The sequence below is a fragment of the Nipponia nippon genome, unplaced genomic scaffold, assembly GCF_047370975.1.
Source record: "Nipponia nippon isolate SJK-2023a ecotype South Korea unplaced genomic scaffold, ASM4737097v1 scaffold_25, whole genome shotgun sequence".
Classification (NCBI taxonomy): Eukaryota; Metazoa; Chordata; class Aves; order Pelecaniformes; family Threskiornithidae; genus Nipponia; species Nipponia nippon.
Window position 1 is genome coordinate 4,766,665 of NW_028262342.1, and position 27,089 is coordinate 4,793,753.

A 27,089-nucleotide genomic window follows, 5' to 3' on the forward strand; every position below is an offset into this window, starting at 1 on the left:
ATCCGGCTGCAACAAGAGTTTTGGCAGAAGTTGTAGCCATTTGCTCCTTTTACACTTTGACTGCACAGTTTCATCCAGGCTTCAATCACCATCAAAACCTGGCAATGGCCTTTTTACCCCAGGTTGTGCTTCTCGCAGGTATTCGTTTGTTCTGCCAAATCTGAGGTTTTTTTGCCAGAAAAATTTACCACATCCCTACACTGACTAGGATATATTACCTTTCTGAAGTTCACCTGAGTCCATGCCAAAATGCAATAAGAGCTTTAGTTCTTACCCTGTAAAACACAGCAAAAGGCTGCCCATCCTCACCCCATGAGCAGGGGCTTGTCCACAACAGGCCCCTCGTCACTCCTGAGCAGGCACTGACCTCCACTAAATATTTACAAGAATCTAGTTATTCTCAAACGCAAACAGAGGCTTTCTAGATTTCTTTTTTCCCAGATGACTCAGAACAAGCAGATTTGCGTACCAAAAAATCGGCAGCTTCCTCGCAGGCACCCAGGAGGTTATTTAGCACAGGGTGCTTGCAGCCATGAGCATCAGCCAGGGCACAGCCACACCGAAAGCCACCTCCTGCTCCGACGGCTGCTGAACACCCCGAAGACCTCCTCAACCCACAGCTTGCAGCAGGATAAACAGGATAAAAAGGGTTTTCCTTGACCACATCCAAGGTCCCTTTCTCTTCAGGCTGCGGCTGGTGAGTCCCTTCGGGACCAGCTGGTTTCCAGCTGCAGATGCTGGAAGTCACAGTTACAAGTCACACCAGTCGCTCCTCTTGACTCCCCCCCCCCCCCTAGAAAGAGAGATGCTCTTTAAAAAAAAAAAAAGTGTTCCTACCCTAACAGCTCTACAGAAAACCTGAAAATCCAAATTCCAATAGCTCCAATAAGAACACCCTTAAAACTGAGGAGGGAAGGGGAACAGCAGCAGCTCCGCAGTGCAGGATTCACCATTTCCAGCCCAACTCCCAAGCGCCGGGGACGCCTGCCCTCCCCTGCAGACCCTCTTCCTCCAAACGCTTTCCACAGATTCCCTGAATTCACCATTATATCACAAAACTAGCACACAACAGATGGTTATAGCAAACAATAACAGAAAGTAACAGAAGAAGCTAGTTGGGTTTTTTTTTTAATCTCTTTATTGTAAATAAGTGCTCATGGGATATTTACGCTCAAGTGCAGAGAGTACACAACAGACAGCACAAGTTTACATACACTGCATTTTTTTTAAACCTAAAAAAACATTAGAAAGCAGTAGAGTAACAAAATTGCAAGTAGACATGTAACATCCATCTTAGTAAACACTAAATACAGAGATGCAGTTTGCAAACAGTGATCATAGAGACAGAGGAGCAGCGGGAGAGGTGGAGGTGGCACGGCAGCCCTCACCCAGTGCCCTTCGGAGGAGCACGGGTGAGAACTGGGGACGTAACCATGGGGCAGGCGGCTCCTGGAAGTGCTGGCGGCGATGCCTCTCCTCCCAAGGCCGCTCCTCAGCCCCGTGGCAGCTGGACTGGGCTTCCCCATCAGTCACCATCGAGCTGCCGGGAAGGGGATGACTTAGAGAGGTGGCAGCTCCAATGTCACAGCCAGGGTACACAAACTCAAGCTACCCGGACTGGTTTTAAGCCTTTTCCCTCAATTTTCCCCATCGCTGGCAGCAGAGATGGAACAGATTTTGCCTGAGCAATCATTTTTCTCTAAAACGACCTGTAATGCTGATGGGGCAGCCAGCCCCTGGACCGCAGCTCAGGGACAGCGATGCAGGTCCCACGGGTGGCCCTGCCACCACTCACTGCAGGTGACAGCAGCCACCACCACCTCTGCCAACAGAAATGGAGAGAAAGTCAGGGAAATACAGGACCCCCCCCACCTCGTGGTGCAACGGTCACGAAGGCACCAAGCCCACTTCCACACCTCCAAATTCACCACCTCTGCCTGCTCAGCCCAAGACGGTGGCTCCGGTACGACCGACAGCACAAGCCACTGCTAATCCTCAGTTGAGGTACGTTGTGCAATCGTTGTTTATTCTGGGCTATTTGCACGCAGGTTGCCAAGGCAAATCAGGTGATTTCAAGGAAATACCTGGCACAGGGACCAACCAGCCTGGTTGGGGCTGGGAGGTGCATGGGCTCGCTGGCATCGCCCCAGCCCGGCCACCCCCGAGAGCTCGGGGCTCGGCAGGACCCCGGGACCTGTCATGTCAGGTAGGATTCGCCCGCACAGCAACGGTGATGATCACAAAATTGCTGCTGCTCTGCTCTAGACACACGTATTGATACCTTTTGAAAGTTAAAATGCAGGAGGAAAAGGCTATAGTCAGGCTTTGATTAAAGCACCGAGGCACAAATGCTGCCGTCTGCAGAGACGGCTGAGAGGCTCCATCCCACGACCCAGCAGACCACAGCCAAAGCAAGGACCCACTCAAGAGGAACAAGGGACCCCCAGTCAGTGATCCAAAACTGCAGACCTGATTTTTAGCAGTGATTAAAAAATTATGACCGCCAACATATTAGCAGCTACATTCATGAATCCCAGCAGTTAAAAATATATATTTTATCTCCTTACAACCATTAACTACCCAATGATACAAATATAATTAACTCCTTAGCAAGTAATTACAGCATAGTGTGCGTAAACATCCTACAGTACATTTGTACTCCTTTTCCCCCGCAGAGCAGGAGGTTTCTCGGCAGGAGCCGCCAGCCCGATGCGGTGCAGGTTTGTGCGTTCAGAGCATTACTGGAGAGTGACAGCGAGTGTTAACACGCAACAGGCTATCAATCTCTTCCTTCAACATTTCCCCCCCCGCCCCTTTTTTTTTCTGGCATATTTCTAAGCACTGTAACATTTAAAACCAAAGAAAAGACGGTGCTGCTCTTGCAGAAGGCTGCAGCAAACCTGCGCCCCGGTGGGAACAGCCCAAGGAACAAAACTAATAAAACTCAGTTTCTCACCCACTGAATTTCCTCCTTCTGTGGCGCAATTGCTATAGATCAACACACACTTCTGCTCCGCATAACCCCTAAAGGCTTAGGATTAGAGCCTGGGCCTTCGCCATGGACGTCTCTGTCTCAGCTTTATCAAATTAAAGCTCTTGGAGTGTTTAAAACAACTGGGTTTGAGCCCAAAATCCCAAGTAAACCCCAGGCTTCAGGGCTGCCGAGCTCCTCTGCAGCCAGGGCCAGGGCACTGATGTTTCTCAAGCACAGATCCCTACTGCAGGCATGGCCAACATTTATTTACACATTTAAAATAAGCAACTTGGGTTCCAGAAGTTGCTCGTATAAATCCTGGAGTCACTGGAAACAGCAGGTCCAGAACAGCCTCCTGCTTTGTACCTAAATGCTCCTTTCTTCACCCAACCTGAGGATTTTGCCCTCATTGCAAGAACAGGAGTGGGCTAAAATGGAGTTGGGCAAAACACAAGTCAAGACTTGTGGAAGAAAACTAAGTTTGGGGGTTCAGTGGGGATTTAAGTAACGCACAGCCATCACACGAGCTGCGCCAGCGGGGAGTTTCACAGTCTATGCACTAAATACTAAAGCAGCTTAAACTCTATTAAAGGCAGCATTATACATCAGTAACATTCACAGCTTATTTATAGGCAAGTTTAAAAACTTCTTGTGGGCCTAAAATTTGGTACATTAAAAAGACAACTGGTAAAAATCATGTGCTTCTTGCAAATCCTGCACATGCGGCCCCACTGTTCCCAGACACCGAGCAAAGCGCTGCTCTGATTCTTTCTGTTATAATAGAGAAAAGTGTCCATAAAACCCAGGGGGGGAGAAAAAAAAAAAAAAAAAAAAAAATCAGTGAGAGGAGGAGGCTTAGATCAGGGTGCAAAGCTAAAGCAGGACTTGAGTTCAGATTCAACAGCACTGGTAGCTACGCTGTTCCCAGCACAGGAGCTTTTATTCCCTTCTGCCCCTCGCAGAGGAGCCGTCCCGCAGGATTTGCTGACCTGCCTTGTCTTACACCACGTGCAGAAGCCTTCCCAGAGCAAAGGAACAGGCTCCAATCGGGGGATTCAAATCAGCAGTCATGAAAGCAAAGTCAAACGATACCTGGAGCTCTTTCGATGGTTAAATAACACAATAACTGCACTTGAACCTGGAAATGGTAACAGTTAAATAAAAACTTGGGGATTTGGTCTGATAACATGTCTTCCAAAGAAAAGCTGCTTCAGTGAGTATGGATATGACCATTTTGTCCTCGCATACGCTGCGGTTAATTGTGCCATCTAACCGGGAAGAAAGGCGTGGGACACTATTTTAACGCCTCAGAAAGCCCAGGGATACTTTAGCTCACACGTATTAAAAGCAGGTTGAAAAATCGCCATAATAAATTTTCTCCAATCTCATTGACAGACAGAAAGAAAAGACACAGACAGACTCTAAAAACACATTTCAGAGGAGAGTACTGGCCAAAGCGGTGCGCGGCTCACTCTGCTCCGGGGATGCTCGAGTCCCATCCGCAGGGCTCCTCCCGGCCACGGAAATCCCAGCTGAATTCCAGAGGAGAGTACAAACATCTACACCGTTAAACCGGCCATCCTCTACAAATAAAAGATAAATGGTAGAGGTTATAACAAGGGTAAGTCAGGAGGTGGTAAAGCAGGGGACAGCAGAGCTCAGCTCAGTGCTGGGGGACAGACAGACAGACGCTTTGCAGCAGCCAGCGGCAGGAGGTTACAACCAGCTCCACAGAGTTGGTGTATGTGACAGTAACCATCTGAGGATTCGCTTATTTACTGCTCCCTGAGCAAATACTGAGCTGCTTCACATTTTGCATCATCCTTTAGCCTCTTGCCAAGCCCCACATGAAGGCTTTCCCAGTCTCAGCCTGAGACCACGCGAGCTCAGCGTTGCTGGAGCGTCTCATAGGACGGCAGGCGATAACAAAGCAGGCTGGTTACTCAGGGTTACACGCTTTTATTTATCTTCTCCATAGGAAAGTACACTTCCAGGACAAGCATGAGAAACATTACGGTAACATTTTGCATATTAACCACAATAAATACTTATAGTTTTGATAAAACTCCTTCCATTGCCTCACCGAGGGTCCAACAGATGACAGGAGCACACTCAGGTCAGTACAAGTGAATTACGTATTTACAAATGCACATACACAAAAGTCAAAATCTGACAGCCGGGATTTCCTACAGCTGCGTTCATGCAATGTCTCAGAGCACAGAAACGCTCGGAAGGGCTCCGAGTTGCGCGGTGCTTGGTGCCTGCTCTGCTCAGCTGCAGCCCTTTTGGAGACTGCAAACGGACGTGTAATGATTGCACATCTGTGCAATGCGTTGTTACCTAACCAGCACTGTTTTGCAATAAGAAAATGGTACAGCTATCGAACCAATTTGCTGACAATTAACAGCAGGCATCAACACTTAAAATCCAACAGTCAGGAAATCCAAACCCTACACGTTTTCCATTTTTAATTAAAAAGAAAAATTCCAAACAGCTTTCCTGACAATGACACTTAAAGTAACTATCATCAGACAGAGGTAACGCATAATAGCTGCTCACACGCTACTGCGTCCAGCAAAACACCAGCACTAAGAAAGAAGAAGGTTTGTACCGGAATCAAGGAAGTTGGACCAAGTTCCCTTCGTTTATCTGCAAACCCTCCTACGAATTCTGCGTTATTTGTTTAAACATAGGGGAAAAAGAAACACTTGAAGCGCAGCATTAGAAAAGTACTTTTGCAAAGCTGGCATATACATTCATTTTCTAAACACACAGCTCCTTTCGGCTCAGAGTAAAGGCAAATCCAAAGGGGCAAGGCTTTGATTTTTAGCCTGTGGATAATTTTCCTCTGATTTGATTCTAAATTAATATTACCCAGTATAAGAATAACGATTTATCAGATATATCACAAGCTCCCCCAACTCAGGTTCTTTCTCCTTTTCCCCTCATCTCGAGCATTAAGGCCCCTGAAACGCATGCAGACAGGCAACTTTAGGAGAAACGTGCCCTTTTTGCATTGCTACTGGTCAGACCGTTCCCAAGTCGGCCATCCCGACGTGGGAAATGCGCTACAGCAAGATCCGAGCTGGATGCTTTGTGCGCTTCCTCAGCTTCGGCAGGAGTCACGCTGCTTTGTCAGTAAGAAAACTCTGCAGCATTATTAAAAATGCTATCACAAACTAGAGAATAGGAGACAGAGACATGTAACTTTAGGATCAATCCCATACCTTTATATCCCACGAAATGTGCGTAAATACTGGCGATATAGAAAGATAGGGCAGTTTCATTGAGAAAATTGTTGTAAGAGCTTCACTCAAGGATAAAGTGCAATTAAAGTAAAAAGCTGCACATCCAAATTGCTAAATACATTCAGGCAGGAGTTTCTCAGGCCTGGAGGACCTCTGCTACCCGGGCAGAGGTGGGAGCTGCACCTTCCTCACCTGAAGAGAGGAGCCGCATCCTACGGCGGCGAGACCTGCGGGGACCACCCTGCCGCAGCGAAACGGGAGCCAGCTCCCCAACCAAACCTCAATCCTCTCTTAACACTCGACATCTGGAAACTGAACTACTGCTTTACTTGCTTGGCACTAAACCCAGCTCTCCCTTTGATGCCAGAGCACCAGGAGCAAGAGGATTTGCCCAAAGCCCCAGAGCAGAGGCAAGGAGGGAGCAGAGCTCACTGAGAGCCAGAGCAGGTCAGTAACAACCCCGGCAGCCCACGCGCAGCGACCAAAGCCTCCGAGGACGCAGCTTGTGCCACCTCTGAGCCCACCCTTAGGCACTGCCACCCTTGGGTGCTCCCTGGCACCCCCTGCTGCTCCGCAGGGGGAGACCACCGTGCTCCCAAAGGTGGGTGGAAGCAGGCGGGTGCTGGGGGTCACCCCGGCGCACGGGGACAAGCACGGCACCGCGCGGAGGATGCGGCACAGGCACTGTGCCATACAGCCGGGCCCCCAGACAGAGCATCTAGATTGCAAAATCTTTTACAAGGCAAAAAACATCAGCGTTGTTGAGGCGACATGAGGCGAAACGCCCAATAAGCCAAGCGAGGGGTTGCAGCAGGGTCTGCCACAGCCACCGGCAGAGCAGGGGCGCAGGGATGGGCCTCGGGGCCGGCAGGAGCACGGTGAAGCGAGGGCATCTCTGGCCTTTCTGCGCGGGGCGGCAGCCAAGGTCTCATCCGAGCCCCTTACTCGGAGGCCGAGAGGGAAGCCAAGGTCTCAGGGGTGATGCTGGCTGCTGGCTCCCTGGAGAGGGGGACAGACAAGGACATGTTCTCCCCTTAGGGTGGGAGAAAGACAGTCCTGCTCTCTTTGCCCTCATTCAAAGATGCCTCCAAGGGGACATGATGGTGAGGACTTGGTGACAAGTGCCACCAACACAGAAAGGTTTACCCCCACCACCCCCCCCAGCTGCTTTCTAAGCACGTGCTAAACCCACCCAGCTCCCTCAAGTCACCAGGAGCTGGGGCTGAGCAGCTCCACTCCCATCCAGGCTGCAGATCCAACGACTCCTGCAAAATCCCTGCGATAAGTATCGTCACCGCACCCCATCCCAGGTGGAGAGGAGACATAAGTGGGACCCGCTGAGTACAAGCTACGTGGCTCAGCCCAGCAGCACCAGCACAGAGCACTCCCACGTCCCAGTCCAGGGACGGAGCAAGCTCGGGGTGGAACACACTTTTGCGGACAGCCAGCACAAGCACGACTGCCAGTAAGTCCAGCTAGAGCCCCTGGATCAGTGGGCTCAGCCTAGTAACATATTCCTCCCCCACTGAGGTCCCCCTTAATGACAGGTTATTATCCAGCAAAAGACTTCCTTCTGCTCCATGCGTTTGTCTTTCCCCAAAGTAGTTTCCATGCAACGTTAATCAAGAGAAGTCCTACTTACTAAACCAAAAGAGAGTACATACAAGCTGCTGTCAGTGGTACTCACAGGCAAGCATTTCCCCCTTGAGGCTGCAAAGGAAAAAGAAACAGCACAGGATAGCTCATAGTGCATTTCAGAGGAGTTTTTAAAATAATAGTAAAAAGCAGCAAGGCAAACGAGGAAAGAAGTGAAGCAACCCCAAAGATTTCATGGTAGGGAGCTCAGGACAGGCTTGTATCACAGCAGGAGCTGATACAAGGCATGGACATCGCGTGCTGCGGTGCCCAGCCACCTCCTCTACTGCTGCTCATCTCAAGGGCTCCATTCGGGTGAGGACTCAGGACAGCACGATTCCCTACCACCCACACGGCCCCAGCACCCCGGGTTTCCAAATGCTCCTTCATCCCAGAGCTGTCAGTGCTTTGACGTTACGATTATGAAGGTGCAAACAGGGAGCAGTCAGGGTGGGGATCCCCATCCTGGGGCTGCCCAGCTGGAGACACCCACAAATCAAGACTTCGGGCAGTCAGGGTCCTCCCCAGCTGATGAAGAGTCATCCAGAACTGCTGTGGGCCAAACCCACCCCAAGGCAAAGCCCTGTCTGATTCGGTTCCACTGGAGCCCTGGGATTTTGGGGATGCCTAAGCCTCGTGCTCTTCACTGAGTACGAAAACACCAGCGACGTTCACCTGTGCTGCATCGCCCCTTCTTTTACTCTCTGGCCACTTACTCTGCTAACAGGGAGGAGGAGAACAAGAAGCTGGGCTCACTGAATAGCTTGGAAAACATTAACCTCTAAAGTATCCAAGATTATTTTATTTTTAAACAGGTTTGGTAACGACGGCTGTCTCTGCACAAGGAGCCCAGCCAAGACCTCCTCGAAGCCCACCACGCACCTCCTCTCCGCCTCGCTGACAGGCAGCAGCGTGCAGCCCGCTCTGCCTGCAGTCTCCCAGGCACAGAAAAACTCCTAATTTAGCAGAGAAACAATTTTAAATGAGCAAAGAAACAAACGGGGCTTTGCATCCAACACTGATGAGGACCTACGTGCTTCTAAGCTAAAAGAAACACCAAGCACCAAAACACAAGCTGTTTTAATCTGAGCACCCACAGAGCCCAAACTTTGTTCAACCAGCTGCTGATGTCGGGATCTGCAGGGGAAAGGGCACCAACAAAATCACGGACGCAAAGATTTCCTACCCAGTCGCTCTGGAGCTAGAGCAACACTTGGCTGCAGCATCAAATTCGGACAAAGAGGGTATTTGTAACTCTTTCCAATCAGTTTTTTGCTGGAAAGCAAGATGTTACCCAGAATTAACCACCCTACCAAAATCCTGTTGCACTGATGGAAACTTGCCTGCATGGAGCCTGATTTTTGAAAGCCTCTGGCACCACAATTTAGTTTAATGGGACAAATTTTGGTTACTGGGGAGGTTTTTTGTGGGGTGTTTTTTTTTTTCCCCTTCTTTTTATTTTTTTAAGAGTCTAATCCAGAATGATTTTCCTGTGGGAACAGAGATGATGATTAAGACCCTGGGAAGCGTCTGTATTTCAGAGAGGACCACTGACAACCATGGGCGATGGTGGGGGTGGGGAGTGTAGGGAAGGTACCACCTGGACACCGACTTGCAGCTGCGGTCGGTCGGCCCCATCTCGAGCTTCCAGGGATGGGAAAGGCCCCAGCAGGTCGAGAGGTTTGCTCCCAACGCTGTAATGTCGTGGGCGCTTTACTGTGTCCGCGCTGGCCCGCGGCGTAAAGCTGTTTCTTCTCATCCTTACAGGGGTTTGGCTGGTGGGAAGGTTGTTCTGATCCCAGACGGAGGGTATCGCAAGGAACGAAAAGGGGAACCACAGTTTAAAACCACATCGCACACCAGCGCACATCACCGGCATCCCCACCCGCAGGCACCCCCAAGCTCCCGGCAGCCGGGGCTGCAGCTCGGTGAACCCCACATCAGTCCGTGCCGGCACGACCGCTCCGTGCCTTCCCTGGCTGAGCACCAGTGGTAGGAAATGACCCCCTCTCTTGGTTAATCTGGCTCAGAGTCCACGAAAAAATCTGCTTTTTTAGCAGTTTTACTTCCCTTTGCGATTTTTTTGCTTAGGTGGCTTTGTTTGCTTGTTTGTGTTCGTTTGTTTTTTTTTTTTTTAATTTTTTTTTTTTCCTCCCCGCAATCAATTTGGGGGGCGGAAAAATAATAATCAAATAGAAAACTTTCCCTTCTTTGTGTTTCTCCTCCAAAGCAGCCGTGTTGCCCAAGTAAAGCAAAGAACAACAGAAACAGCCTCCAGCTTCTCTGAGTGGGCAGCAACGATTTCAACGCAGGCATCGCACAGAAGTCGCAAAGCAATAAATGCCCGACTGGAAACCACCAGAATGGGACCAACCACAAAAATCTTGCTGAATATCCTCAGTTTAGCATTTTACAGTCAGCCAGATTTAGCTCCACAAACCCTCCTGCCACAGATGCAGGTTCCCAGTTTCTCCACCCCATATTTATGGTCCCTCAGCATGGGGACTCCTTTATGTTGGGACGCAAAAATAACCATATCCTAGGCAATCAGCCAATAGCTCTCTATAAAATCCAATGACAAGAGGCAGCTAAAAGCCTCAATGTACCAAAAGAACTTAAAACACAATGCACTTAGATTTGCCATGAGCTAGGAAAGTGGAGAGTTGGTTTTTAAATTGGGGGAGTTAATTGCAGGCAATCGCTACACGGCGTTCCCCGACAGATCAGTCCCTCTGCAAAACAGTGTTTGCAAAAGCTAGCACCCGAAGTAGCAGCAACTTCCACAGATTTGGCACACAGTTATGTGCTCTGCTGAAAAAGGCAGATGGCCAGTTATCCAAGTCATGGGAGAGACAGGATTTCATAAATAAAGCTAGTCAAAGTCTGAACCGTTTCCATTGCTCCCGTACGAAGATGCCCAGCGCAAGGGAGGTAAATTGGACTCCTCTCCTTCCCCTCTGATATATACAAAGTTTAGGAATGCCACGGTATTTGCCTTGCACCAAATACTTTAAAACGCACATGAAATCTGCAGAGGCAAGGGAAAAGCCTCCACTCCTGCCAGCCACCAGCACACGGCAGCCAGGCCCCGCGAGGGCCACCCAGAACCCGCCCCAGCGCCCTGCCTTGCCCTGTCTGCAGCTTCAGAAAGAGAAAGCTCATCAAGATAATGAGAAAAATTCACTGTAAACGTTTTGGCAAGTCTTTTCAAAATTATCGCAATTAATGCAAACGAGCATCAACAACAAATACTTAATTGAAAACTGAGAACAAGACCTGGAATTTTAAATCTATGTCCTAAATTTGCCCATTCTGCTTCCTAGAATAGCTCTGAAAAATATCCTCCCCGGGCCTGGGAAGCACACTAATTCAACCTACAATTAATTCTGCTTTTGGGGATTATTTCTGAAGCAAGTCTTTCTGGTCACTGAAAGCAATCGGCCATTTCTAGCAGGTATTTAAGAGTGTTTCGGTTTAGGTACTTCTTTTTGAAAAGGGAAAAAGCCAGAGCTAGGCAGCAAGACTTACTGAGTTCAGGGAGGGTTTGTCGCGGTGGGTGTTCACTGCTTCCACGTTCAGGGTAATAGTCTCCACTTTACAACCTTTACCAAAAAGAAAGAGAAGTTTACATGAGGAAGGGTAATTTACTAAATAACCTTTTTTTTTTTTTTTAAATATTGAAAACAGCATGGAAAGTGAGCAGGAATAAATTTGGGGTTTTTTATTTTTTAAAAAATAAAACAGCTCATAAATAAACAGTTCACCCTATTAACAGCATTTTACACTTTAACTACTTTCTGGCTTTGACCTTCACTGCAAAAGTGCAGCCCTGTGTTACATGGAATACAGGTCTATAGAGAAAAGTCATTTTTAACACACTGCACCCCAGAGCCAAATCCCAGTTTGGAGGCACAAAGAGCCTTCTCCATCACCAGGGGAAACCCACAGACAATTATCACGTGTTTAAAAGAGAGGCCACGGGAGAACACCCCTGCACCCATAGAATCACAGAATCGTTTGGGTTGGAAAAGACCTTTAAGATCATCGAGTCCAACCGTTAACCCAGCACTGCCAAAGCCACCCCTAACCCATGTCCCTAAGTGCCACATCTACCCGGCTTTTAAATCCCTCCAGGGATGGGGACTCAGCCCCTGCCCTGGGCAGCCTGGGCCAGGGCCTGACAGCCCTTTCGATGAAGAAATTTTTCCTAATACCCAACCCAAACCTGCCCTGGCGCAGCTTGAGGCCGTTCCCTCTTGTCCCATCACTTGTTACTGGGGAGAAGAGACCGACCCCACCGGCTCCAGCCTCCTTTCAGGCCGTTGTCGGGGAGCGATGAGGGCTCCCCTCAGCCTCCTCTTCTCCACATCTCCCCTCCCGCTGTTCCCCCAAAACCCTCCCGCTCTCCAGAACCTTTTTATATGTCAAAAATATTACCAGAAGCATTTACAGCAAGCCCGGTTGCGGCCGCACATGGACATGAACTTGTGCATCAGATTTACACAAACACAAACCAGGAAAAAAAAGACCATATTTACCATATGCCACAGGCGTGAGCTTAAGAATGGTGTGGAGGGGACAGCGCAGGTAGGGCAGCTCGTCTAGGAGAGAGGCAGGCGTTACGGGGCACGTTACGGCTGTGCTGGGGCTGCCCGTGCCAGCCAGCCCCCCCGAGGCTTCAGGTGGGACCTTTCCCATCGCAAATATTGGGCGCCAACCGCACAAGCAGCTGGGGCCCTTGCAGGCGGTGCCGCAGCCCCCCCAGACCCCGCGACCGCCCTCCCCGGCCCAGGAGCAGTGGGACGCGACCATCCCCACCATTTCCAACGCACGGGGCCAGCCAGAGGAAACCTCCCCAGCAGCAAATTGGTGTGAAAGTGCTGCAGCAACAGCCACCATGGACCCATGGGAGTTTTATTTAAAACTTTTAATAAAGTTTAACAACTTCCTTAGAAGTTTTATCGAACTCCTGTACCACTCGCTGGAGTTTCCTAAAGGAGCTTGCAGCAGGCTGGAACTCGCTTCCAGGCCAGCATGCCATGCAAGGGATCAGCATTTTGCTGAGATGTAGCACTACCGCCAACCTTTCCCAGGCTACTGATGCATCAGAAAACTTGTTATTTACATTAAAAAATAATCCCCTAGAGATCACACAAATGCTACTAGTGGAAACAGCTCCAGAAACAATGGCTGAGCAGAAAACCAACAGCGCACGTATCTGCATTTCTCTCAACGAGAGCCTCTTGCTAAGCTCCGTGCACCGCTGAAATGCAATGGTTAAAGTGTTTCAGAAATGTTTTCTTTTTTTCTTTTTTAAGCAGCTCTTCCCTTGTGAAAAATCAAAACAGTAATTACAAGCCACCCTCCCAAAAGCTCTGTAAAGGAAGCAGCAAGAGAAGCCAGCCCCTAACATCATACATTTATTTTTGTACCTGCACTCTTGTCAAGAAAATAAGCCAACAGGCACCTCATAACCGCCTGGTGGGAGATAACGAGGACGTTGCCTTGCCGTTCTAGCTCCATAATTACTGGCTCCAGGCGCTGGACCAAGTCCTGGTAGGACTGAAAAACAAAACAGGAATTTTTCAAGGGGTTTTGTAAACAGAGGCCTAAAGCAGAAGTAGCAATTAACACAGCTTCGCACTCAGGAAAATATCAGTTAAAATATCAAAATGCAGAAGTTATGGATGATCCAGTAAATACAGGAAAAAAAAAACAAACAGCAGAAGGTGAAATTTAATGTCGGCAACCCTCAGATTACAGGAGGATTCAGATTACTGGTAACTCTTAACGAGTGCAGTAAGAAAAACAAATAAAATAGTAAATTATATGTTTCAACAAGGTTGTGAAGTAAAACCAGAAATTACTCCATACCACACCCACAGTCATTTTCTTTCCAAGATGTTTTTTCATAGTGACAATTCAGGCCTTGGCCGTACGAACACGAGGCAGAAACCCCTCTGTGTCCGAGGGGAGCACCAAGGGACTCGGCGAGTGTCCCAATTAATATGACTGAAAGGCATCATTTGCACAGCACAATAAAGGAAATCAATAAACCTTTCCTCTAAAAGAGAACTGGGGATCCTAACGTTTTCAGAATTGGGGATCCTAATGTTTTCAGTTTCTTATACAAATATTGGCAGAAAAAGTTAAAATTAAGTAAAGTCTTACAAAAAATTCTACACATATGTATTTGTTTTATGTGTACTATATCTTATTGTTATTTCTTAAGGGTCTTCACCTCGCCTCCAGGATAGCGATAAAGATATTTCTCTTGATCCCTCAAGGCAAACTCATCTGGATACTTGGCTTCGATTTCTGCGTAGGTCATTTCTTCACATACCCCCTGCAGAAAGAAGAACTTGTTACACCAGACTTCCTTTCAACAGAGGTACAACAATGTAAAACCAGCAAGTGGTTGAGATCAGTAATCTCTTCGTGTGGCAAAAATTTTAGGTATCATAACTGACAGAGCCAAACACCAGCATTGGTGCACTGCACATCCAGGGTGTTTTGCAAAGGATGGGCTTCTGGTTTTATTTCAAACCCCTTGTTTGCCAGGGATGAAAATGAGCGTTCATTTCCACAGCAACAACCCTGCAATTTCTTTTGCCTGAAAGAATCAGAGCAGGAGCAGTAACCTTTGTCCACCCAGGATGGTGTTACAGCCGGGGGGACAAACGCCTGGGATGTTCAGCGTTATTTTCTTTCTCGACAGCAGCTGGATACGTTCACAGCAAGGTCTACCAGCTCCTGGCATTGTCAGCCCTGTACCAAACCATCCTAAACCTCACGGTGATGGCTGGAGTACATTATATGTGGACATGGTTATAAATGAACAGGAAATAGTCAAGTTTATCGTGATGAATTTATTTTTAAGCATTATTTTCCATCTAGAAAAGCTAAAGGCTTCAATCAGCATTTCACTCACGGCATCAATCTCATTGAGAATCTTCCACTGCTCGTACGTGACCCCCAGGGACTCGGCCGTCTGGATCGTCCTTTTCAGCTGGCTCGTCCACACCTTCAGATCAACAATCTCCTGCTCTTCGATGAACTTCTTCAGCGCCTGAGCAAACTGGAAAAAAAGCCAGGGGAGATTAGGAGGGAGCAGGAGCTGCCGCCACCATTAAAAGCATCATTTCAAGGGCTGTGGCTGTCGCAGCAAGATCCAGCTGCGGGGCTGCGCCTTGCAGGAGTCGGATGCAGAGCCCGGCTCTGATCCTGGTCACACAACACTTTATAATTACAGCAACCCAGGTGCTGCCAAACACATACCTGCTTCCCGCGTGGTGACAGACCAGAATCCCCACCAATCTTGCCAACAAGATTATATTCACTCTCACCATGTCGGCAAAGGTAGATGGTACGCGGCTGGACATGAATGTTCATTAGGTAATAGACGATTTTACTCTGGATGTAATCTTGGACTCTGTTTACTAGGAACCGCTGTCCCACATTGATCACTTTAATGAAGGAAAGATCTCTGGAGTCAACATAAAATAAGAACACCCACACGACTGGTTTTAAAAATGAAGCACGTGCATCTGCGGGTGTAATCTAGCTAGTTATCCTCTAGTAAAGGCATCAGCACTACCACGGGGTCGCTCCAGCAGACAGAAGAGACACTGAACTGCCATGCGTAAACACGGAGCGGCATTACACTGTGGTACACTAGAGAAAAATCCTTTCAAATCACTTGGGACCCGAGGATATCACCTTCATATGAGCAATTGTGCTTTGGGGGAGCAGAGGCTGCAGCAGATGCGTTGCAGCATCCTGAGCCAGAGAACAGCAGTGACAAAGCAAAGCAGCTCATGTCTGCAAGGACAAAATGCACCCCAGGGCTTTGCTTACTTGTCATACGCATCGGGATCAAGAGGCTGGTAAGTGACCTTGTAGCACTCAATCCTCTTCAGGAAATCATCCATCACATTCTCCCTGTTTCTCTCTGGGTAGTCGGGGCTGGAAACTTTCACCTCCTGATCAACAGACAGCGATGCTTTATGAGAGTTAAGCAAACTCGACAGGGAGCAACAGCAATGCTGAATAACATTATTCTTCCCTTTTGAAACAAATGAGCATTGTTTAATGCTGCCCTGTGGAAAAACCTGCTCCTGGAGAGGAAACAAAGGGCAGCTCTGAAGGCGCTGTAGCGCTTGGCCCCGCGACAGACACAGCTGGCCCGCTTTTAGCTGTCCCTGCGAGCCGCTCGCTGCCTGCCTTCCCTTGACAAGAGCACACGCTTCAAGGTCAAACGTTTCTCAGCTTCATTTGATTTCCACCTTCTCACATAACTAACTGCATCTCCAGCTTTTATAAACCTGCAAACCTTAGCTGCTTTTTTCCAAGGAGAAACGTAAGAGCAAGGCACTTGCAGATGCTGCCATAAGCTATTGCAGCAGGTGACCGTGCACCGAGCACCCCAGCTCCCACGGTAAGCACTGGCAGCCGAGCCCGGAAAACGTGGCACGCACCAGGATGTTGGCAGCAATGACTTCTGGATCGTCACAGACGGACTCCACAAAAAACACCTACGAAGAAGGCAAGGAAGCATGTTTCAGAGAGGCAAGATCTCTACCGTGAATCAAAACTCCAGAGCTCCTGCCCAAGGGAGCAGTAATGCCCCTCGGTGCAACAACTCCAATTACAAATTAAATACAGGAGCGCTACCTTGAAAGCATTTTCTTTAGCAAAATTTAAGATCAGGTCCCGTCTTTCTCGAGTTGTGTTGGTTGCATCAAACACCTACCAGAAAACGAATAAGTAGCAATAAGCAAGGTTAGCTAAGACTTTTAAACCAGCCCCAAATCATTTGGGATTCCAATCAGGTCCCCAAATGCCCTGGGCAGCCTTGAACTACCCAGATGTAAAACCATGTTTAGTCCAGAAAAGTCTTACAGCTATTTGCCCGCACTCCTCCAGGAGATAAGCCTTCACGTCTTCTAGAGCCACTAAGGCACATCGTCTGCAGGAGAGAAACGGGCGTTGTCAGAGCTGACGGAAAGCATTCAGCCGGCAAGGCGTCTGAGCCACTGGGGAGAGATTTAAACACCTTCTCGCTCTGCCCATGGGGCACCTACCCCTCCGTCTTACCAAGAGCCTCTGCAGAGGTCAGAAGGCATCTGTATCTACAACTTGCTTCGTATTTCATTCATCGCTGGGCGTTCACAGACTCTGTTCTTTGCGCCAGCCCAAAGTCAATGACAAAGCTCCCACGCACAGCCCCTCACCCCGCACCGGCTGCGCTGCCTCCCTCTTCCCCTGGTTTCCCAGGCATTAAATGTTATTTTGTGCTTCTCAGATGCAGAGGCTGCCAAGACCTGAGACTAACCAGACCACCGCGGATCGGCTGGGTCCCGTTACGCTAACTTACTTGCGGATTTCCATGGCTTCTTTGTTATCATGCCTGAAGAAGTCATAGGACTTGTAAGACTTCACCGCTTCCCGGCGATACACCCCTAAATTAAACACTTGACACACAAGAGACGAGCGCGTGAGACTGACGGCATTTCGCAGAGATCTCACAGCGCTTTCGGTGAAGGGCAGAGCCGTCCCCGCACGGGGCCGGCCCCCGCACACACCTTTGGTGGGCACCCCGATCCAGTTGAGGTAGCGGGTGAGCTTCTTGGACACGTAGGTCTTGCCACGCGCGGGGAGACCGATCATCACGATCAGGGTTGGGGAGTTGGTCATGTAGGAAGCCCATGCTGTGAAAAAAACCAAAAAAAACGAAACAAGGAGCATCAGCAGCATCGCAGGGCAGCTAGGAGCAAAGAGCCAGCCCCAACGCAAAGCCATCCCCCACGCAGAGGTGCCCCGTCTCCCGGACGGACAGACCGCCACCGCGCATCTCACGAGGGGCTCGCTATCCTGTCCTCCCAGTTAATTAAGCGCCAGGAGCGTCTGGACCACTCTGTGGTCTCCCAGGCGGCAGCTAATGAGGCGGATCAGCCACGGCGCACCCGCCGTGCCTAATGGGACCGATCCACGTCTTTTAGCGTTAAAAATATTTACCGCTCGGGCAGGAGCTGTCAAGGACGCAAGAAAGATGTTTTTAACAAAATGCTCACGTTCTCTCAGAAAACAGGCAAAGCCAGCTCAGAAAACGCCCGGGGGGGGGGGGGGGAGGCAGGTTTGGGGGGAAAGCACGATGGTTACAGCATCCAGCAGCTGGGGAAATGAGAGGCGGGGGTGAGCGGGGGCGAGCAGCGCCGGGCAGGCGGGGAGGGGGCAGGCGGGGAGGGGGCAGCCTGCGGCATGGAAACGCGTTTTAAGGAAGACACGCGCTTTCTTAAGCGGCACGAGCAGCGCTATCCCCCCAAAATACATATATATATTTTTTCTCTTAAATATATTAAGCGCCCCCCGCCCCGGGCCGCGGTTACTCACAGCACTTCTTCTCGCCGCCGCGCAGGGCCCCGCTCCGGCCCCGGGGGGGGCCGCCGTGCCGGGGACCCGCCGACATGGCTCCGCGCCGCCGCGCCACATGCAAATCGCATGCAAATCGCACGCAAATCGCTCCCCGGCGAACGGCGCGACGTCACGGGCGCGCTCCGCTATGCAAATGAGATGGGCGCCCCCTCGCCGCCTCTCTGATTGGCCGCAGCTCGGCCAATGGTGGGGCGCGGCGGGAGGTCTCGCGAGAGCGGGCGGGGCGGAAGCGGAAGCGGCGGGCGGCGGCGGCGGCGGCGCGGCCCCGCCGAGGATGCTGCGGCTGCGCTGCAAGGCCCGGAGCGGCACCCAGCCGCTGCCCGGCCTCACGGCCCACTCCCGCCTCCGCGACATGCAGGCCGCCCTGGCCGCCCTCACCGGCGTCCCCGCCCCGGCCCAGCGCCTCCTTCTGGGTTTCCCGCCGAGGAGCCTGGACCTCAGCGACGGCGAACGGCGGCTCGGCGACCTCGGCATCCACTCGGGTGAGGGCCGGGAAGGCGACCCGGGCCTGCGCGGTGCGGGGGGTGGGCGGGCACCGGCGCTTTATGGCCTCTGCTGCCCCGCCGGCTGCAATTACCTTAATTAAAAGAGGCTGCGGCCCAGCACGCCCCTCGTCAGCCGGCTGTCGGGCCGGTTCCTCCTCCCGGGGGCAGCTGTCAGCAGCCGGCTGGGCTGACTCCTGCTCGCCGGTAGCGCCGGTGGTGGCTTTGCCCGCGTCCCGGGGGTGCGGAGGCAAAAGCGGGGGGCTCTGCGGGGCTGACAGGGGACGGGGACCCGGGACGCGCAGGTGAGTACGCTGGAGCCCGCCGTGTACGCTCGGTCGGTGAGTTGTGGAGCTCCTGGCTGCTTTGGCTGAGGCTGTTTTCCATCAGGATACCGAGCTGCTGGGGAAAAGAAGTCCGATCCTTAATAATAACGATACAGCCACGTTCTTCTGTTTTAGGAGCATCAGCTTTAACTCCCACCTGTGTATTTCTCTCAATTCTTCCTCCTGTATTTCTCTCAATTCTTCCTCCTTCTCTGTTTGACAGGTGATACTCTAATAGTTGAAGAGGATACGTCCAAACCCAAGACTGACTCGCCTGTAGTTGCAAAAAGAACGATGTCAAACTCTGTTAGGGAAGCCGTGCCTGTGCTTGCGAGGAGGGTTGTTCCGGCAGATAACTCCTGCCTCTTCACCAGTGTGTACTATGTGGTGGAGGGAGGCGTTTACGACCCGGGTTGCGCTCCAGAGATGCGCAGCCTTATAGCCCAGATAGTAGCAAGTGATCCTGAATCTTACTGTGAGGCAGTTCTAGGGAAAACTAACAGGGAGTATTGTGACTGGATCAGAAGAGAAGAGACTTGGGGAGGAGCCATCGAAGTGTCCATTTTATCCAAATTTTACCAGTGCGAAATCTGCGTGGTGGACACGCAGACCGTCAGAATTGACCGTTTTGGGGAAGATGCCGGTTACACTAAGCGGGTCCTTTTAATTTATGATGGGATTCATTACGATCCACTTGAGCGTAAAATCCCCGACTCGGACATTCCTCCCCAGACCATTTTCTCCACAGCTGATGATATTGTTCTTGCGCAAGCATTGGAGCTGGCAGACGAAGCCAGGCGGAAGAGGCAGTTTACTGATGTGAATCGCTTTACGCTGAGGTGCATGGTGTGCCAGAAGGGACTAACTGGACAACTGGAAGCCAGAGAACACGCCAAGGAGACCGGACACACCAACTTTGGAGAAGTGTGACGTCTACATGAGGATGGTTACATCGACTACCTCACTGATCCAGAATAAAATTCTGGATTTCCCGATAAGCTGTATGTAATCGTAAAATTCCGTTCACAAAGCTTGAAAAGCATATTAACTTAATGATGGCCAAGACGCACAGGTTTGTTATGGTTAGTGACTTTTCCAAGGGATTTGAAATAGGTATCTTCTCGCATGCTAATTTATAGTACTTTGGCAGGTGGTATACACTGGCAGCTAAAACTTGATTCCTGAAATAATCTTCTCTTTGCGTATGCGATCTGAGCGGACATACAAAATCAGGCTTGTTCAACACTAGTGTAAAATCTAGCCTCTAAGTTGCTGAATTAATCTCTGGATTATGTTTTCAGGGTCATTAAATTAATCTAAGGATTTGGGAAACACAGGTATCAGCATTATTTATACTAAGAATTAGACTGCACATACAAGCAGTTCTTGCAGGGGAAACTGCTCATTTGGCGCACAGTTTTTAATGGAAAGAGTGTCTCCAAAGCTGCCCTATACTGTTACCATCAGAAGTAGACTGTATTGTTTGTGTGAAGTCCTGGCTTTAGAGAAAGAAATGGCCTCTAAGCTTTAAGATAGCCTTCTTTAAATTAATGAGTAGATGGTTAAGTGTTGAATAAACTTATTAATCCTCTGTAGGTAGTTTTTAGTTGCTTGAAAAATAACTATCAACCCCCTGGTGTTTACACTGCATCAGAACATAGGCATGTTTCTTGAAATACTTTGGATTCTTCTTCATAATAGTATCTGAAATTCTGGCAAGAGGGAAATACAGTAGTTAGGGAAGTGACTTAATTTGCATCTGTTAAATACATTTAAGCAGACTTGACTTGGGTATAGCCCATCTCATGGCCACAGTGTTACTAAGCTGTACCAGATTCCAAATACTGTAAATTAGCACTTTAAGGTATAGTTCTCACTCTCTGCCGGTGAGAAGTTTTGCCCTTTTTGGAAGGACGGAGTGCTAACCCAGAAGGGAGGCTTGAAGTTTCTTCATCTGCATTCTGCCTTAATGTGTTTGATTTGTCACCGATGACTGTTCAGGAGCAAGACTTTAATTCTGATAATGAAGGGTGCAGTTTAATTGTCAGAACAAAATAAGCTGCGTAAACTGCCCTAGTTCTCGTACTGTTCAGAATCAGGGAAGTTGAAATTGGTTTAATATATCTTACCTCACAGCGGGGTTGTGAGGCTTAACAGTAAGTGCTTTTGAGGTCTTTTAAAAGGTGCTGTAAAGGTGCATATTACTGAAAGGGATTTTTTTTTTCTTTGAAATGCCTGCAACACATACTTGTTTTACTGAATTTTAAAATGTTCTTAGCTTGCTACTCTTCTGTTACTCTGTTTTGAGTTACCTTCCTTGCACTTTTACAAATGGGGAGCAAGAACGTGCATCTTTGGACTGAGGCAGAAATAAACCCGCTTCCCAAGTGGAAGCTAAGATACAGTTTTAAAGGCCTCCATTCGTTAAGGCATCTGGCTGAACTCCTGATGCAGCAAAAACTTCTTTTCTGTAAAAAGCACGTTTCACTGAAGTTCTCAGCAGAGGCTCCCAGTTGGACCTTGAAATACAGGAGGGTCTTATTGAAGAAGGAACATAATTACATAAGTGCTTTGCTGAATTGAAGCATGAATAATTAAGTATAAAGAATAGAATCACCACGAGCACTATGGACCAGGTTTCTTTTTAGTTCAGTATTAAAATACACATTAGCACCGTTGGGAGTTTCCTGTAGAAAGCCACTTAGCTTCCAGTGTTAAAGCCCACTTTGCTTTTAGCCTATCATTAGGAAAAAAAAAAAACAAACCAAAACAAACCAACATTAAAACCAGCCCTCTGGAAGCTTATAAACCTAAAGAAATACCTGACAGTTCAAAGGAACATGAAGATTACACTGTGTTATAACTACTTGAGATGAAATACTGTCTAGGAATGAGACCAAGAGACTGTCGATCCTAAGTGTATTCTCAGCTTTCACACTGAAGCGGTGAGACGCCTTGGACAAGAAGCCGATCCTCACCGTTTGCCATCTGTAAAATGGACATAATACCTACCTCAGAGAGGTGTACAAGGTGACTATCTTTGGGTGTCTTTGAAGCAGAAGTGGAAGATACATATTTATTGTCTGCCATGTTTGCAAATGCATTGACTTTGGGGAGCAACACTTAGATTTTAGCTTTGTATCCCGGATGGATTTCTGAAAGTGTGTAGAAATATTTTTTTGGTATTTCTCAGCTGCAGTATTTTGAAAATTGGCTTTATTTAATCCAGAGTGTTTAGCTTTGCTATATCATGTTTGCATTGGAAATCTGCTAACAGAGAATCCGTTCCATTTGAGGGAAACGTGTCAAAATCACTGCTTGGATGTTTTCTTTCGTTGCCTAGAAAATAAAATCTCTTTGCTTAAAAAATGTCAACTGAACGGCTGTAATTCATCTTTGTAAAAGCTGATGCTGTTACACGCTGACAAACTCATTCAAAGAGCAAATAACCCGTGGTGTTGCCTGTGAGCTGGAAAACCTTCTGTGATTCTCCTCAACTCTCCCACACAGAAAGTGTCTACATTATTTAAAATGTAAGATACGGATACATTTAAAGTACAACTCCCTTTTTTCTAAATGTTGTAAATGTTAGGGGTTTTTTGAATATCTTTTTACCAGCATTTGCCTGCCCTTAATGATACAATTACAGAAGTATCACAAAAATGGCATCCTGGTACTAGTGGGATGAACTGCTGAACATCACTAATACATTTGCACTCACCTGTTGTTAATTATCCAGCAAGATGGAAGTTACAGATACTTCAGAGTAGAGGTGGTGTGGGACGGAGGCTCAGGTTCTGGCAGCGAATAACGTTGCCTCTCCAGACCAATGCAGAAAGCCTGTACGGTACGGGTTACGGCCTTACCACTTCTTCCCGTTCCCATTTAAAACGAGCACTCGTTTCCTGGCTGAATACTTCAGCACAGAGGTTGGTAACTAAATGGGCCCCGGAAACTGAAATTTTTGCCTTGGAGGCGTGCTTACTAAAAGCTGGGCTACTGGTATTCTTTTACCCAACTCTGTAGTTCTGGGTCTTGAATGAAATAAGGAATTCTGGTTTCCTGGTGCCAGTCTGGTCGTTTCCCCAGCACTAAATCCCTTCTTTAACTAAAGAAAAGCCTAACACGCTCCAATCGTGGCCTTTCACAAAGATGTTCTATTGTATGCAGAAATACGCATCCCGTGGTTATGACAGCACTTCAGAAGCTCGTCGCACGCCGAACAGCCATTGAGCAGGGACTTTCACCGACGCGGGCAGCGCGTGCTCCCATCGCAGTAAAACGAGCGGCGTTAGCAAAGGCTTCTGAAAGCCTTGGGTACCAGTGTAATTCGGTGGCATAGCGTTCGCTTTGCGTCTCATCAGTACAGAGCGGTTGCCGTAACGTATTTCCTTAAACGCCTGCCCTGAATCGCGAAGATTGTTGATGCACCAATAAACGTGACTGGTGCACGCATACTGGTCTGGCATAGTCCGTGCCTCAGTTCTTGAATTTCAGGTTTGTGCTCTATTTGCTGCTGTTCACCAGCGCGTTTTCGAGGTCTTCACATCTATGCGATGCAGTCTTTGAGCAGTTTGCATCAGCTTTCCCTCTCTCTCATTCCCTTTATTCCTGGACTCCAAGAGACAGTCACGGCGAGAGGGACGCGGCCTCCCAACCTGTTCGGGATGAAGCTGCTTCACTTTCAACTTGTTCAAGAATAACTGTTGTTTTTAATAGTAAAATATTTCCTCTGTGTAATTAGAGTCAGGTCTCAAGAGGAACAACTGTAAAGAGATTTACATACCTGCAGAATCTTTTCTGCATTTAAAGATATAAATCATGAAGTACCCAGACTTTAAGGAGAGTTGGGTTCAGTAGCACGCGTATCTACTTCATGGATGCAGTTGTCTGAAAGACCGGTCTCGGGAGTGAGTCGGTAATATTCTGCAGTTTCTGAAGGACAAACTTAATTCCTTAATTTCTGGATAAAGATACGTAAAGAGAACGATTGCTGGGGAGAGGACTGAGAAAAGGAACATCTTGTCACACAGTACAGAATCAGCGTCTGAAATCTGCACCTTGCCATGTGCACGGTCACAGTAGAGGCCGCTTGGGACAGTTTGGGAGCGGTGGCTCCTGTACCCAGCCCGCTTTTTCCAGAGACCTGTTCAAGAATCTAACTGCTGCAATCGCGATCCGCCCTGGGGCGACGGAGCCCCACACAGGAACACGGCGTTCATTTTCATACACATTTTTGACCTAAGCAGCATTATCTATTTGCCCTTCTCGACTTTTGAGGAAGCAGGAGGAGGGGACAGGCACGAATGAAGAAAATGCAGAATTTCTCTGCCTTAAACACCGACATCCACGTATCGATGGAGCCTTTGAGAAATCAGACTGACACACAACTGCCGAAGCATCTGCGTCGGGCAGATTTCGCTGCGGCGCTGGCTCCTGCCCCGCGCGAACCCACCCGTGGGTAAGCCCTGCAAACCTCTCCCGGGCAGGGAAACTCTTTAACAAGAAGAACAAAAAAAATTCAGCTTGCTATTTTGAAAATTACAGCTCTTTATTGTACAAATTAAATGTCTGCCTGCGTTTGAAATGAAGCTATGCATCCAGCTGCAAACTGCCATCAGGTTTTGCTCTGCTCTGGACTGGGCAGAATAAAATTACTTCAGATTGGTTGAAATCAATATTGTTTTTTTACTCCTCTGAGTCGGAGCACCAGAATGCTTTCTGTAACAAAAGAATGCAATAGGGGAGTTAACAAAATTAGGTTGTCCAAGATTGCAGTGTCCTTGTCTATTATTTTTAATTAAAGCCTTGGGGGAAATGTTGGGGAATTGTATTATACCTCGAGAGCTGACTCCTCATTCCTGCTGTAAAGTTGATGCTAACCAAGCTATGGAAACAGATCACCTCAGTTCTCTACCTCCTTTCTGTAAACCAGGGATAATAAATAGGGTTCCTTGCTTAGTTCCAGCCATATTAACATTTAATTATTTCTCTAAACTGCTGTGTAATACTAGGTATTAACTACCTGGTACTTTTCATAATTGATTTGTCAGCATACATACTGTACAGACAATTTGGTCTAAGGAAAGTGTCCAACAGGCCTACAACAGGCAAATAAACGTCGTTACGTTAACCGGTATCTTATCGGTGACGCCGTATGGCTGCGTCTCCTTCAGGGCCAGGACCGAATCGGTTGTGTTCTTTTGTTTATGAACAGGGTGAGGCACTACAGGTCTGTTAACATGCCAAAGTCCTTTCATGGCTTTGTGTAGTTTTCTCTGCATCATTTGACTACTTGCATATACTTCGTGCCATATATATGAAATCACACTTTATTTTGGGTTGTAGCTATTTATATTCGTTGGAGGAAGAGGAATGTGGAAAAAGAACAGGTTCTTTCTGGGCATCTGATTCACAGAAGCTCAAGACTTCCCTTAATGGATCATGACATTCTCCTGACCTACACAGAGCCCTGCAGGCACCAACCGCTACCTGTTGCACAGATTGAAGGCCCTGTGCTATCGGCACGGGGCTCTCAGGACACAGATCCCTGTCCTGGGGTGGCTGCTCATTCCCACTGGGTTTGTGTGTACAATAAGGAAATCGCTCCGGGTTTGGTTTGCTCCCTCCTTTAAAGCAGGCTTGGAACTAAGTGTAACTTGACAAAACCAGCAAGAATCTGACTCTATTTAAATTGCAGCACCATCCAGCATGCCGCCAGGTAACTCCTCCCAAAGCGCTTGCACCAAGTCCTGAGCTCAGCTCTGCAATCACCGGCTGTTGCAATGCTCGGGCAGCGGCTGGGGCCGGTGCTGCTGCTCGCAATGTGCCGCGTTCGCATCTCCTACCTCTGCTGCGGGCCAGCCTGGGCGAGCGGGGCTGGCTGGGGCTCCCGGGAGCCTCTGGCTTGTTGGTTTGCTCGCCAAGGCACGTGTTGCCTTTCGTAACACCGCACAGCTGGGGCTCAGCGACGCTGGTAGGAACCTCTGCTTCCTGGCTCATCTGCTTTCTCTCCATCCTACCATGGCTTTAAATAACTGATGTTTCCACTTCTCTGTTCTGTGCAGCAGGGAACAGACATTGCAACACAACCTTTTTCTAAAAAAAAAAAAATAAAATCATTGAAGCATGAAAACTTGAATGAATCTGGTGGCTGTATCAGTTCTGGAAGCTTGCTGCAGGGTTTCTCCTTGGATATTTTGAGTTATTCAGTGAGGAGCACCTTGCAGAGCAGATACAAGTCTATGCAGTGCATGTGTGGGAGGGGGAGCAATGGCCCAAGCATTGTTTATCAGAGAGAAAAGCTGTTAATTTTAATAGGAGACCCCAGAGTCAGGGTAATAACGAGCCACTGCAGCTCTTCCAGCTGTTTCTGCAGCACCAGCTGGGCAGATCGGGTGCTGGGGGTCGGTGTCACCCAGTGCTGCACAGGGTGCTGCAGGTGGAATAACCGGGGGTTTCTTTACCTTCCCCTGGAGAGAGGCGGCGGAGGTGGTAAACCCTCGTCCTCGGAGGAGGGGATGCTGCCGAAGGAAATGCCCCGGCAGCAGTTTTTGAGAAGATGTCGGTGTGAGTGAGGAGGGCGGCTGCGGTGAAGAGGGGTGTGATGGGCGTCTCGGGGGCTTTAGCTTCACCCAGGCTCTAGGACTCAACCTCAAGCTGCCTAGAGAAGAGGAAAGAGTTTCCAGCATTAGAGAGCTGGGGAGTGAACCTGCAGAGGGGCTCCATGCCTGCAGGGAGCAACGCCAGGAGGGGTGAAGGGGGAGCTGCGGCTGGGCAGAACAAGCCCCAGAGCTGCGCACAGCCTGGGCACCCCCTCCTCTGGCACGCAAATAAAGCTTAGTGGTGAAGCTTCCCGTCTAAAATGGTTTTTTACCCATCCTTACAAGAATCTCCTTACAGCGTACAGCAGCAGGTGGCAAACTTTCGGTGTCTTGGAAAGCTTTGGTGAGATGCAAGTATATACCTGTTCTAGGAACAATCTGTGTTT

The 27,089-nt window shown here is 48.8% G+C and overlaps 2 protein-coding genes across 10 annotated transcripts; one reads left to right on the forward strand and one right to left on the reverse strand.

Annotated features, from left to right (window-relative positions):
* Window positions 1-1,107: 1,107 nt before the first annotated feature.
* PFKFB2 (6-phosphofructo-2-kinase/fructose-2,6-biphosphatase 2) lies at window positions 1,108-18,388 on the reverse strand. 9 transcript variants are annotated; one of them, XM_087761742.1, is made up of 16 exons: window positions 18,250-18,388; window positions 17,442-17,567; window positions 17,234-17,330; window positions 16,759-16,825; window positions 16,531-16,605; window positions 16,335-16,391; window positions 15,715-15,839; window positions 15,136-15,343; window positions 14,789-14,935; window positions 14,099-14,203; window positions 13,290-13,419; window positions 12,396-12,458; window positions 11,386-11,459; window positions 9,470-9,649; window positions 7,910-7,932; window positions 1,108-4,557 (listed from the first exon to the last, which is right to left on the reverse strand). In XM_087761742.1, the coding sequence occupies exons 1-16, from the start codon at window positions 18,323-18,325 to the stop codon at window positions 4,542-4,544; spliced, it is 1,569 nt and encodes a 522-aa protein (XP_087617868.1). In that variant the 5' UTR covers window positions 18,326-18,388; the 3' UTR covers window positions 1,108-4,541. The 9 variants fall into 9 exon arrangements, with proteins under 9 accessions (XP_087617868.1, XP_087617867.1, XP_087617870.1 ...); XM_087761741.1 differs by having other exon boundaries at window positions 9,458-9,649; XM_087761740.1 differs by lacking the exon at window positions 1,108-4,557 and adding an exon at window positions 4,918-7,221.
* Window positions 18,389-18,516: 128 nt separating this feature from the next.
* Window positions 18,517-22,474, forward strand: YOD1 (YOD1 deubiquitinase). The gene is made up of 2 exons (XM_087762245.1): window positions 18,517-18,773; window positions 19,323-22,474. Exons 1-2 carry the CDS (start codon window positions 18,566-18,568, stop codon window positions 20,027-20,029), a joined length of 915 nt encoding a protein of 304 aa, XP_087618371.1. The 5' UTR covers window positions 18,517-18,565; the 3' UTR covers window positions 20,030-22,474.
* The last annotated feature ends 4,615 nt before the right edge of the window (window positions 22,475-27,089 follow it).